At 37.7% G+C, this 12,610-nt stretch overlaps 2 protein-coding genes across 4 annotated transcripts; one reads left to right on the top strand and one right to left on the bottom strand.

The window, feature by feature from the left end:
* Positions 1 to 3,068, top strand: LOC120161612. The gene is made up of 3 exons (XM_039171836.1): positions 1 to 790; positions 1,362 to 1,546; positions 2,410 to 3,068. The coding sequence occupies exons 1-3, from the start codon at positions 268 to 270 to the stop codon at positions 2,938 to 2,940; spliced, it is 1,239 nt and encodes a 412-aa protein (XP_039027767.1). The 5' UTR covers positions 1 to 267; the 3' UTR covers positions 2,941 to 3,068.
* Positions 3,069 to 3,822: 754 nt separating this feature from the next.
* On the bottom strand, positions 3,823 to 11,979 carry LOC120161558. Of its 3 annotated transcripts, XM_039171797.1 has the most exons (5): positions 11,588 to 11,608; positions 11,246 to 11,333; positions 6,151 to 6,271; positions 5,711 to 5,770; positions 3,823 to 5,604 (listed from the first exon to the last, which is right to left on the bottom strand). In XM_039171797.1, exons 2-5 carry the CDS (start codon positions 11,257 to 11,259, stop codon positions 4,210 to 4,212), a joined length of 1,590 nt encoding a protein of 529 aa, XP_039027728.1. In that variant the 5' UTR covers positions 11,260 to 11,333; positions 11,588 to 11,608; the 3' UTR covers positions 3,823 to 4,209. The 3 variants fall into 3 exon arrangements, with proteins under 3 accessions (XP_039027728.1, XP_039027723.1, XP_039027717.1); XM_039171786.1 differs by lacking the exon at positions 11,246 to 11,333 and having other exon boundaries at positions 4,004 to 5,604; positions 11,588 to 11,977; XM_039171792.1 differs by lacking the exons at positions 5,711 to 5,770; positions 11,246 to 11,333 and having other exon boundaries at positions 4,003 to 5,604; positions 11,588 to 11,979.
* Positions 11,980 to 12,610: the final 631 nt, after the last annotated feature.

Here is a 12,610-nt window from a genome sequence, read left to right as displayed (position 1 = left end):
AGCAAAAAACTTCAAACAAAACAAATGGATAGATAAACCAAAGCCCCTCCGCGGCCTAACGCTAAAACACCGCCACCGCCATCTCCACCGCTTCTCTCTCCTTCAACTTCAACTCTTTTTCTTTTTTCATTGAACTCAATTTTCGCTTTCGAAAAAAAAATTGTGGAAAAGGGAGCAAAAACTGAAATTTATGCTCTTTTCTCTCTCAAATTTCAGCTAACTGCAAAAAAGGGAAAGAAATTGATTATAATATTTTGATATTCAGTAATGTCTTGGCTGTTGAAGTCTCTCCAATCAGACGTTCCAGGTTCGTCCACGTCTTCACCAGATCACAGTCCAACAAACCTGAACGTTGGCGCCAAGGAAGATCTTTCGGTTATCGGTGAGACTATCGGCCGCCAACTACGAGGAGTCGCCGCCTTTTTAGCGCCGCCTCCTTCCGTCACCGCCGCCGAGAAAGGAACAGAACAAGAAGAAGAAGAAGAACTGTGGTCTTCAGATAAGCTAGTGGGGATCCGCAACGATTTGGCGGAGATCGGTGGCAGCTTCAAGAGCGGGCTTTCGTTGTTGTCAAGCAACAAAGCCGTGTCGGAGATCTCCAGATTCGCTTCGAGTTTCTTGCAATTCCCTGATCAAGATGATCGTGTTGGTCACGATAAAAATGAAGATGATGATCACGATGACGACGATGATGGAGTGCCTGGGATTACCGATGAGGTGATTGAATTTGTTAACAAAATTTCCAACCGGCCAGAGCTCTGGACTGATTTTCCACTCACACTATATAACGGTATTTATTTATTTATTTATATTTTGACTAATTACTTGCTATAAAACTAAATTTTCTTTACGTTTCATTTTTTACTGAATTGTTATCAACACCAAATTAGGTTTTAAATTTAGGGATTTAAATTAGTTCTCCAAAGTATTAAAAATCATATCTATAATTGGTTACAGTAGCGGGGAAAGTCAAATGCAGAATATATTGCTTTGTTTGAGGCAGCTTCCTCCTTTTTTGCAATACCTGTCCTTCAAGTGTGGAACACTAGATTAGAGATGTCCGTTATTAAAGGGGATTTCTTTATGCACTGTTTTGGTGTTGCTTAAAAAATATGATACATTTAGGATTGGTAACCTATGCCATTTTGGATTGGCTTTGCTTATGGCCGGTTTATGCGCATTGTAATGAGAGATTAATGCTCACTACTTTCGAGTTTTGACCATAGGCGTAGTGTTATAGGAGCATATTGTATAAGGATATACTTGAGAAGTACTTACCCTCTAGCTTCTTCTTTTCTCTTTTCCAGTTCTCCATGAAAACTGAGGTAAATTTTTGGTTAACAAGATATTGGTTACCGCAGATTTCAAAATGTCTGAGAGTCAGAGAGAACATGCTGAAAATATTGAACACCTAGTCCCAAGTTTTGAAGCTCTTAAGTTTAGCCTTCAGAATAACTTGGGAGTGGAAAGATTTTGGATGATATATTTCATACTGTTGCTTCCAAGACTGAACGAGCATGATTTTGAGCTTCTTTCAACTCCGGAGGCAAGAGATTTTATATTTTTGTGTTGTTTTATTGAATTGTACTTGCATGCATAATAGTGAATTGTAATATACTATGTACTGATCAAGAATGATCTTATCATCCGTTGCTTTCCTTAATTCATCCTTATATGTATCTGTTTGTCATGTATGTTCTTTTCCGCACGCTTTGGTTTAGGAATTAATTAGGCCTAAAAAAGATGATGTAGGAATAATATTATAAACGCATGTTATATTGCTTTGTATTATTAATTAGTCAACATACTTTCTCTGACGTGTATTTCTTCGAGAAACATGTTCTTGTAGCATAAGGATTTAATATCACGATGTTGTTCGCTCAATTACAGATTTACAGATAGTCAAATGCATCAACACTGGATTCCTTGTGCACAAATTATATTTTATCTGTATAATGTCAATGGTGTCTGTAATATGCATATACTTGCTGAATCTTTTCTATGGGGGTGAGCATTGAAGTTAGTGTAGTACGGATTTTACTACTCTTTTGGTATAGTAATGTTCTGAATCCCCGAAACGCTTGTTCTCCTCTCTTTAATATGTGAAGCACTAAGCTGGTCTTTCATCAAGTTGTTAGAGAATAATCTGTGGTATATCCACCAAAATCTAGAAAAAATTGTATATCCCAATCCATTATGGGTATTTGGCAAATATTTAAACTACGGATTCAACTTTATTTTAGCCAGTAGCATATTCTCTTTGATCTCCTATGCCTATGCGTGTGTTTTTTCTTATTCACTCTATTTTAACTAATTTCTATGCATGTTATACGTTCACTTCGTGACTGGAAAAGCATGTTTAGTTCTATGCAATCAAAACCATTTTCTTGAAGGTTATTTATGTTGCAGGTTGTTGAAACCAGAGATGCACTTCTGCAGAAGCTGCAAAACAAGAATGCACAAACTGAAAACTGTAGTCTTGATGCATCTGAGGAGAGTGGCAAGTTTGGTGAGACAATAGAAGAGAATGTCTCATCCGAGGACAGGGTCAGTGAAATTGTACATGCAGCAGAAGGATTAGAGATTACCTCAGGTGAAGATAACGCTGAGCAATGGGTGGAAGAAGCAGATATTTCCAGTGGAAGTTCCTTGAGAGTCGAGCACAACCTGGAACATGAAGAGGATGTTTCGTTTAGTGATCTGGAAGACGATGATAATTGTCTTTCTAATAGAGTATCCATGCCTAAGTCGAAGCTGCGTGACAAAGCTCCTTCATCCAGCGGATCCAATGACTGGGTTCAGCTGAACAAGAGACCAGAAACTCGTGGCGATTTGCAGAAAACAGGCCAATCAAATTCTCGAGATAAATATTCTGAAGGCGAGGAGTCAAATGACTGGCTCACCGACGATGATTTCGTCGATGTGGTAAGGGCCAAATGATTATTGATCTATTGTAAAGATTCACAAATCCTTCTCCACCTCTAGAAATTATGTACTTGTGGAAATCAAACTCTCACATACTTGTGTTCTAATAAATAGAGTAAACTCTAAACGTGCTACTGTTAAAATTTGTCCATGATATCTATGCATTGCTTTGTAAAGGATTATAACGTCGCAGTTTATATACATTTACTTTGAATTTATTATGATATAAACTCTTTTTAAATATATTTTAATTATATTATAAAATTATAAAATTTAGTTATGGTTATACTTGCATCTTCTTTACAAAAATTTAGGTGCTTTGTTAACCCGAATAAGCAGTTATACGCTCAAAATTGTACCAATAGCGAAGCTCTTGCTACTGGTTCAAAAACACTTCTCAGAAAAAAACTTTTTTTGAAGTAAGATCACTTCATTTACAATTAAAAATAACACTATAAAAGGGGTCAAACAGTCTTTTGACTTCAGCTTCTATAGACTTTTGCATCCCAGTCGAAGACGATGGTTTACAAGACAATCGGGATCTACGAGAAATAGAGATAGAAAGTTCCATGAAAGAACAAATAATTTCGTAGTTTGAAGAAAACCCAGGTGGGAAAAGTGCAAAAGATGGAATGTTGAAGTGAAAAACATCAACTTAAAGTGCCATGCAGATTGCAAACGAAGTTCATAAGACATGGAAGATGGCGTTGTTCGATAACTAAAGACGGTGGAAAACTAGGTATCAAAATGAGGTTGCTTTTTCTTCACGTATCAAACTGAAAAATCTACACACCTATAGAACCTGAAATGAACATCTAACCCTTCCAAAAAAATTGTTAGAAAAAGCTTACGCAAACAAATTAGATAGTCAAGTAGATAAGACAAGCTTAAGATTTTGGAGAATTAAGCCCTTCATAGCTGCTACTCTTCTGGCCTAAAAAAATATCAGAAAACATTAGCATAAAGCATATTTCTGCATTTCATAGAGGATCAAAGTGTCACCTTAGACAATTCTCACCATAGATTTAGGAAGTTTTTGCTTCAGCTGAAGAGAGGTTTATACAGTATTTAGAAAACGACATTATAATCTAAAATGCAGAAAACCTGACAAATTGAAGATGGAAAACTGTTGTCTAGTGAAGCCCCATTAAACCAAATTCTTTATTTGCAAATCCATATTTCTCTTTACCTTATAGATCCTTTGAAATCATCATCCATCCTCTTTTGGAGCAAGCTTTGTACAGTGCTTTAACTATCTCACATATATTGAGCAGTTAGCTGGTTTCATCGACCCTTGCCCTCCCACTGAGGAGGGTGGATAGGTGGCCTCAAAAGTTGGATGGAATTGGAACCCATCAAAGAACTTGGAGCTCTTTGAATGTATCTTTCAGTTTGTCTCGGTTGTAGTGGTTTCTCAGAGACAGACAGCGGAGACTGATTTGCATAACTTGATCTTTGGGTATTAAAAGGCAACTGACAAGCTAAAGGGAAGGGGGGATTTGGATGACCTGGAGATGAACTTCTTAACTTGGGGTTTGATAAAGTAGGATGGATAGAAGTTCTTACTACCGTTGTTGATTCGAGAAATGTTTTCTCGGGCAGCTCTACATGTGGTGGATACCATTCAGGCATGTCGTCGTCATCATCATAAGCGAAAATACACTTTTGTGGTGCAACTATACTAGTGATAACAGGCGTGAATACTGAGCTGCTTTTGGCAGTATGTTTTGCTTCTAAAACTGGTAAAATTGATACCTGATCAATTTTACAAACTTTCTTTCCTGGAGGCAAGTTTAGGCTACTGTTGGATGCAAACCCAGGAGGAAGGAAATCTTCTGCCAGCCTTTTATTCTGAGCAGGTAGGGACTGCATAGTAGGCAAAGTCAAAGGAAATGTCAAACCAACTTTCTCTAATCCTTCCACCACAACATTTTTTTCAAACACTGTTGTATCCAAAACCTTACTTCCTGGAGTTTTAGATATCCCACCAAAATCAAATTCTGGAAGATCATCATCATCAATGGAAGGAATGTGCTCTTTTATAATAACTGGTGGCAGAGATAATACGGGATTTTCAGGTCTCAAAAATGGTTTAATTTCCTCATGTTTTGAGTTATCCACACGAGGCATTTCCTTCACAGATGACTGCCCCTTGGGTCTGAAGAGTGAGACAGAATCAGAACAGGATGATGTTTGAAGTCCTAGTGAAATATCTGAGAAGTTTCTCAATGCTGAAGTCTTAAGCAAGAGATCAGCACTGGCAGGAGACATATGCAGTGCAAGCTGGCTGTCACTACCTGCATTGTCACCTTCATTTCTATTGATTACAGCACTTTCAATGCTTGTGCATGCCACTGATTCTTGAGCAGGCCGAGTACATGGCAAGTCATTTTCAGAAACCTTTTGCTCGGAGTAGGAACTCAGGGGCTGCTCTGTCAAGGAAGAACGCTTTTTCTCAAGCTTCTCCGTGATATAATCTGAAGGTCCATGATTTCTTCTCCAAACAACACAACCAACTAATGAGTTTTTTTTGCATTCAATAGCTGCCATGCCTTTGAAAAATCCATGTTTTGCAAGTATGGTGATTATGGCATCACTTCGAGGACATATGTAAAGATCAATACCTGTTGAGAGCTGAGCAAACCCCACTCTTTCCCCTTTCTTGTACCCTTTAGCAATCTGTTAAGATTACAAGAAAGTAAGAATTAATAACTAGAGCAGAAATCCTCAAGATGCACCCCAGACACTAGATGACCATAATCATGTTCCCTTTCTACCAACATACCTGATTCAAGCCTACCAGTCCTGATTTAGAAGACCCTTCTTTCCAGCAAAGTGATACTACCTGTATATAATTGCATTGATCTATCATAAATTAGCAGTGAAAAGTGTGTATCTAATTATCAACGTGAAAATCCTAAGCTAAAAGCCTAATAAGTAGCATGTGAACCATTACTGTTTTCATTTTTAAGGAAGAAGAGTTGATAATGATTTGTGAATTTGTTTCCAAAATGACTACGTTCTCTTTATTCATTCTATACTTGAGATTATAGACATGCAAAGAAGAAACTTCTTGGGGTACCTCAGGTCTTTAACATCTCTATTTCCTAAGGAACTTGGTATTCAACTGTTTATCAAATTCAAACCTTGGTTATGTAAAGCAAAGTAAATCACACACTAAATAATCTGAATTGATGACAGTAACTCATGAAAATGATATCTTACCATCAACCCTCTATTGCGTGAGCGAGCAAGCTCTTGAATATATTTCTCAAAAGCCTCTAGCCTTACTTTTCCTTTGACTTCTACAAGTTCAGGCCACTTGATATCAGGCATCTTCTCACCACTACACAACAAAATCATCGTAGAAAAGGTTATCTATTGAAGATTTACCACTAAAATCTTTATGTAATGAACCTAGTAAGATAATATCATACCAAACGGACGAACAATGCATTAAGTGAAACAACCGTCTTATTATGCCAAGAGACTGTAAACCAGGTATCCAACCACGACACCAAATTTAATTTGGAGCGAATATTATACCTGAAATAGTTCCAAAAAATGGATTGCATTTTTTTTATAGGAATTGCAGGCCTCGTTAAAAACCTCCTTCTTGATTAAAGGATCTTGCAAAAAAGCTCCTTAATCAGCGGAAGGAGGAAAAGAGTGCCTAAAGATTTCATTAACCATAAGAAACATAAGAATACAACCAGGACGCCACCCCCAACATAAGCAAACAACCAAGAACAACCGAAAAAACCCTACAAGACAACACTAACACAGCTAAAACCTTGTAAGCTACAACAATAGTCACAAAAATGATTGACCAGCCTTAACATCTGAACATAGCCCGAAAACCAACACAAAAACAAACCAGAAGCCGAATATCACAGCTGACTCAATCCAAAAAAGACAAAATCAAAAACAAAATCCTGAACTTCCGCACAAACAGATAACCAGAAACAGCATCCGCATAAAAGACAAAATCAAAAACAAAATCCTGAACTTCCACACGAACAGAGTACAAGAATCAGCTCCCGCCTAAACGCTTCTTCCTGCTCGACTTGTCGACAGAAACCATCCGAATTGCCAACTTCATACAGATAAAAAGAAAAGAATCACCTGAAAGTTCCAAAACATCCACTGCCTAAACCTTCCTCTGAGGACTCATGCTTCAACTTTAACGAGGCTTCCTTTTTTGAGCCGCAAATTTCACTTGAAAATTTCTGAGAGAACTAAAAATTGCATTCCTCTCCTCCACAGCTCTTTGTTTCTGACGCCCATCCAACATGGGAACACGTCCATCCAACATGGGGGAATGAAAAGTATATTCCTCAGAAGCACGTGCAGGCTCACACCTTTTCCTGCTGTCTTCTTCTGCCCCTCTCTTATTGTGAACCAGCACTTCCTCGTGTACCCCACTAACACTCTCCAAAGCCTGAAAATTACCACCACTTTGATAGACATGCTCCTGCACAGTTGCTCCACTAACCAAATCCACCTTCTTGGTCTCCGAGAACCTTTTAGAATTGAATAAAAACTTAGACTGCCGTAAGCCACCATTTCTTTTAGAAGACAAACGCCTACCACTAACATCAAGAAACGTGTGCTGCTCAACTTGCGAATGCGCATTATCAACTCTAGAATCACACACATCCAAACCTGAGGCCACGTGTATCCCACTAGCTCCCTCCAAAATGTTAAGGTCTCCACTCCTCTGGACAATCGTAGATACCCCATAACAAATTGTCAGGTTATCACAAATCGGCAGCTTATACCCATGCGCATTATCATCGATAGCATCACACAGTTCCCCCTCAGACCCCACTTGCTCCCCCCTAACTACCTCCAAAGAAATAAAAGTGCCACTCTTCTGGCTATCAGACCCATGCGTAGCTACCCCATTACTGACTGTCGGGGACACAACTTTAACAGCCCATACCTCACCTGAACCACACATACCACCCCCAGTATGCGTGCCATCAATAGACGCTTGATTTTCTAGCTGGACTTCCTTAATATTAGTGGAATCATAATTAACTCGTGAAAACGTTCCAACACATACCGCCAACTCAGAAGACTTTACTGGCGAGACACCATCGAGGTCCCCTTCCGTGGGTAACGGTGAAGCAACTGCCGTTTCCGATACAGACGAATCCTCCCAAACGGAATCAGGGCTAAAGCAAAGTTCAATCTCGGAAACAAATACTATAAAAGACTGATCCCCGACTTTCAAAACACAGGATTCTTCCACTCGAACTTTACAGCTCGTAATGATCTGAAATAAGGCCCTATCAAACGAGCCAGGACATAAGGTCCCTGCGTCAATTGAGATAAGAGTTCCCCATTTTTCTGCAATGTTTCTGAAAGTAGAATGGCTCCACACAAAAGGTGGGATTCCTCTACACGATAACCATGCCCGTCGGCTGCTGCACTGAAAGTTTTCCGACCGTAATTCCACCTTGTCAAAGCATTTATTCAACGCTCCAATCTGATTGTTTAGTGCAAAGTCTCTACTCTTTTCATCTTCAAAAAAGATCAGAATTGCTAAACCACTTAACCTCATAATTTTCGGGCCTAAAATGCCTTCCTTGTGCATAAAAGCAGCAAACTCTTTTATTTTTATAAATTTTCTGCACCAACCAACCAAACTATCTCTAAGAGTAATTAGTTTAGAGAAAATAACCTCATTGACCAAAATGCCTTATAATATACGATTTTAACCAACTTTTTTTGGATTTGCCAAAATGACCAACTAAATCGCAATGCGATCGATAATCCGCAACGCGATCTCCGGTATCGCAAATCAGTTTCCAGATTCGCAACGCGAATATGTAAATCGCAATGCGATAGTCGACTATCGCAATGCGAACTTGGACTATCGCAATGCGAATATGTAATAGTCGACTATCGCATTGCGATTTACATATTCGCATTGCGATAGTCCAAATTCGCAACGACTGCATTTGTTTCTTAAGAATTTTCTCTAAAAAGATAGTATTCGCGCGGACGTGTCGAAGACATGTATTACCACGGCCCCGACCCCGACCCGAGACGGACGGCGACGGCGGCGCGCGAGAGTCCCCCTTGTTCTCTATCACTCAACAAGGAAGTGGGAAAACCAAGCCTTAAATACCATTCCCAATAGTGTTTCCAATACTATGTGAGATTGAGCATTACCAACACTTGTTCCCAATACTATGTGGGATTGAGCCTTAAATAGTGATATTATTTTTGAATGTTTTGCTTAAAATTGCAATAATCGCGATTAATTGTATATTGACTTTTAATTATGACATATTTAATCATATAATACTAATGCAATTGGTTTCTGATTCAGTTGTTTTAAGGTGCATGATTGTTAATTGTTTCCTGAATAATCACATTGTATTGGAAACAAGTGTTGGTAATGCTCAATCCCACATAGTATTGGAAACACTATTGGAAATGGTATTTAAGGCTTGGCTTTCCTACTTCCTTGTTGAGTGATGCGCGCCGCCGCCGTCCGTCTCGTCTCGGGTCGGGTCGTGGTAATACGTGTCTTCGACACGTCCGCGCGAATACTATCTTTTTAGAGAAAATTCTTAAGAAACAAATGCAGTCGTTGCGAATTTAGAATAAATCGCAACGCGAATTTCGACTATCGCAACGAATAAATCGCAATGCGAACTTGGACTATCGCATTGCGATAGTCGAAGTTCGCATTACGATTTACATATTTACATTACGATAGTCCAAGTTCGCATTGCGATAGTCGACTATCGCATTGCGATTTATATATTCGCATTGCGATAGTCTAAGTTCGCATTGCGATAGTCGACTATCGCATTGCGATAGTCCAAGTTCGCATTGCGATAGTCGAAGTTCGCGTTACGAATCTGGAAACTGATTTGCGATACCGGAGATCGCGTTGCGAATTATCGATCGCATTGCGATTTCGTTGGCCATTTTGGCAAATCCAAAAAAAGTTGGTTAAAATTGTATATTATAAGGCATTTTTGGTCAATGAGGTTATTTTCTCATTAGTTTATCCTCGTCAACTACACCGATAATGGGAGCTTCTTTGACATCCTCCTCTCTACTCTTGACCATAGCTGAATTTGAACCAGTAAACTTTTTCCTCCAGAAAACATCACGAGGTTGAAATCTCGCCATGAAAACACTAACCTTATTATCTTGAATCCAAGATCTATCAGCACAGAAGATAGCCCTCCTCGCGTCCTCCAATCTAGAGAAGCGAACAAAACCGAACCTGCTTCCTCCCTTGCCTCTTTTGATAGGGATGAAAGAATCGACCACCTCGTCATATTTATCAAACAATAACCAAAGACCCTGATGATGAAGACACTCTGGAATATTGAAAATAATCACTGTAACGCAACTTTTCCCAACAGATCTCACCTAACTCGCCATCTAAAAGAAATAAAGGGGAAGGAGAACGAAATTTTTGAAAAACGCCTAAAATTTTTAGAGAGAAGGGGGAGCTTCTCTAACTAGACTCAATGATGCATGAATCATAATTATGGATTGCATTTTTGAATTTACTAACTAAAGGCATGTAGTTGAAACTGTCAAAACATGTCAGTGCAACAAATATAAACTGTTAACTTTGAAAGATTCATTTGCAAATAAATTGCATAAAGTTGTTAACAACATGCAAAATCGACATTATCTATGAATGAATCAAGGAAAATAAGGATTCTAGTAATGAGAAACTCAAAATTGCCATGAATTGCATAAGCCGGAAAGCATAGGGATATGTACAGTCAATTAGAATGGTAGGCTCCCATGATGACTAACAGCAAACTCTCTCTTTACAGAAGGTAGTTGCACAAGACGAGGATGCATTGATCAGTCACACATTTCAAGGTTTAGATCACAATTCCGGTGTCACTTAAATTAGACCATGTCATTTATTTGATCATTCAAGTTTTCTATCCACGGTGAATAGAGTTGATGATTATCATTTACCTCTTTATACAAACGGCTATATTGGTGGCTGGACGAATATAAATTTCAGTTTCATGCCATATCTAGGTGAGTAGTAACAATGTGAATTGTACCAAAGTTTTTATATGGTCTCATTTCCATGTCAATCTCTGATTAGATGATTTTTGTTTTTAAAAAATTGTTGATCCTACTTCAAACCAACTTCAGCTTGCATGCATCAACATATCTCTTATCAATTTGATTAAGTTTATTTTCCCATTTCTACTTCAGTATTCGATAAGAAATTCTTGGAACAAAGTACTCTTTGACTACAGCACTCTATGCCATTTAATATGAAGAGAAATATGCAGATAATAAACCAATTAACCAGCCAATTTGCATAATTTATTTGGCACCAAGTTGCCCTTGTTCTTGAGCTGACTTGTTCTACTAGTAATATGATTTGATTTTGCACCCTACAAAATATTATAAAGTTTTTATTTGCAGTGATAGTGTTATGATAACTTTGCAGATTGCCAAAATAATTCATAAAACAGAAATTTAAATACTTAAAAAGCAATTACATGCAAAGAAAAGGCTATATAATTTTATCTTCTTGGAATAAAGAAATATGAACAAAAGAACTGAATATCTCTGAATCTGATACTAAAAACAGAATTTGTTCTCAGAACTGAAAGAAAGAAAGAAAAAAAGGAAATAACTGAATAACCTTTTGAAGAAGGCAACGACCGACACAGTTACAGAAGAATTAAGCTTAAGGGAACCATCCCAGAGTTCCTCAGCAACTGTAGGGCGAGTCGACTTCAAATTCTCAGAACCAGATCCTTCACTTTCCCCCATTTTTACTAGCACGAAAATAACATCTACAGACCAAAATTCAAGTAGCCTCACTGGTTGATTTCGAAGCGGTAACTATGACTGCAATTGCACTTGATTTTCCATACTTCTCGAAGCCGGTTGAGCCGATTCACCCCCTAATCAACGAATTGGCGTGATTCCCAGAATTCCCAAAATTCTCAAAGCAGAATTCAGCAATCTCTCTGTTCAATGACAAGAATTTCAAACAAGGAAAAAAACCCGGACTTTATCCAAACAAATAACCGGCTAAATGAAAGGTAATGGTCAATTTTGTCAATAAAAAAGAAAAGAAAAACTCAAGAACAAGTGAAGTTGAAGGGCGTAGTTTGAATAGGATTTGACCAATGATATTTTATCCCTACAGATTAGGGTTCGAAAAAGAAATGTTAAGGTTACCGCCAACTCACCAAATTTCTGAGCGCAGTAACGTAACATATACACGTAATATATGCTATAATTTTGGGATTAAAGTATACGATCCCTAAATCATTGCAAAGCTTTCTTTAAAAAATATAAAAAAATAGGTTCACTAGAATTTATTAGGTAAACAATTGACGTAAATATTTGACACTCGCATAAAAAAAAAACCTTAGTTTTCTTTTATTTGTGTGCTGATTTTTTTATTAACGATTGATATCAATTTTAATATTGATTATCGATCGTTGATATTTTTATTATTTTTTATATTATATTTTTATTTTATTTTATATTTAATAAGTCCATTTATATGATACGTCTTCGTCTATTTTTATAACACGTTTTTATTTGTCTTTATGATATGTTTTATTATGCCTTTTGATATGTTTTTTTGATCGTTTGACTATTTTTTATTTATATTTTTAATTGATTTGACATCATCATTACTAATCAAGAC

The sequence above is a fragment of the Hibiscus syriacus genome, unplaced genomic scaffold, assembly GCF_006381635.1.
Source record: "Hibiscus syriacus cultivar Baekdansim isolate YM2019G1 unplaced genomic scaffold, ASM638163v2 tig00002880_pilon, whole genome shotgun sequence".
Lineage (NCBI taxonomy): Eukaryota > Viridiplantae > Streptophyta > Magnoliopsida > Malvales > Malvaceae > Hibiscus > Hibiscus syriacus.
Note: the sequence above shows the minus strand (reverse complement) of the source record. Positions and strands in the feature narration are given on the sequence as shown.

Bases quoted from the DNA above. Each gene is read 5' to 3' on its own strand.
- LOC120161612 (XM_039171836.1), top strand. From the start codon at position 268: ATGTCTTGGCTGTTGAAGTCTCTCCAATCAGACGTTCCAGGTTCGTCC. The intron at 791-1,361 runs GTATTTATTTAT...TGGTTACCGCAG, and splicing joins TCCACTCACACTATATAACG to ATTTCAAAATGTCTGAGAGT. The intron at 1,547-2,409 runs GCAAGAGATTTT...TTTATGTTGCAG, and splicing joins AGCTTCTTTCAACTCCGGAG to GTTGTTGAAACCAGAGATGC.
- LOC120161558 (XM_039171786.1), bottom strand. From the start codon at position 11,718: ATGGGGGAAAGTGAAGGATCTGGTTCTGAGAATTTGAAGTCGACTCGC. The intron at 6,272-11,587 runs GTTATTCAGTTA...TTTGTTGTGTAG, and splicing joins GTCGTTGCCTTCTTCAAAAG to TGGTGAGAAGATGCCTGATA. The intron at 5,605-5,710 runs GTATGTTGGTAG...TAATCTTAACAG, and splicing joins GACTGGTAGGCTTGAATCAG to ATTGCTAAAGGGTACAAGAA.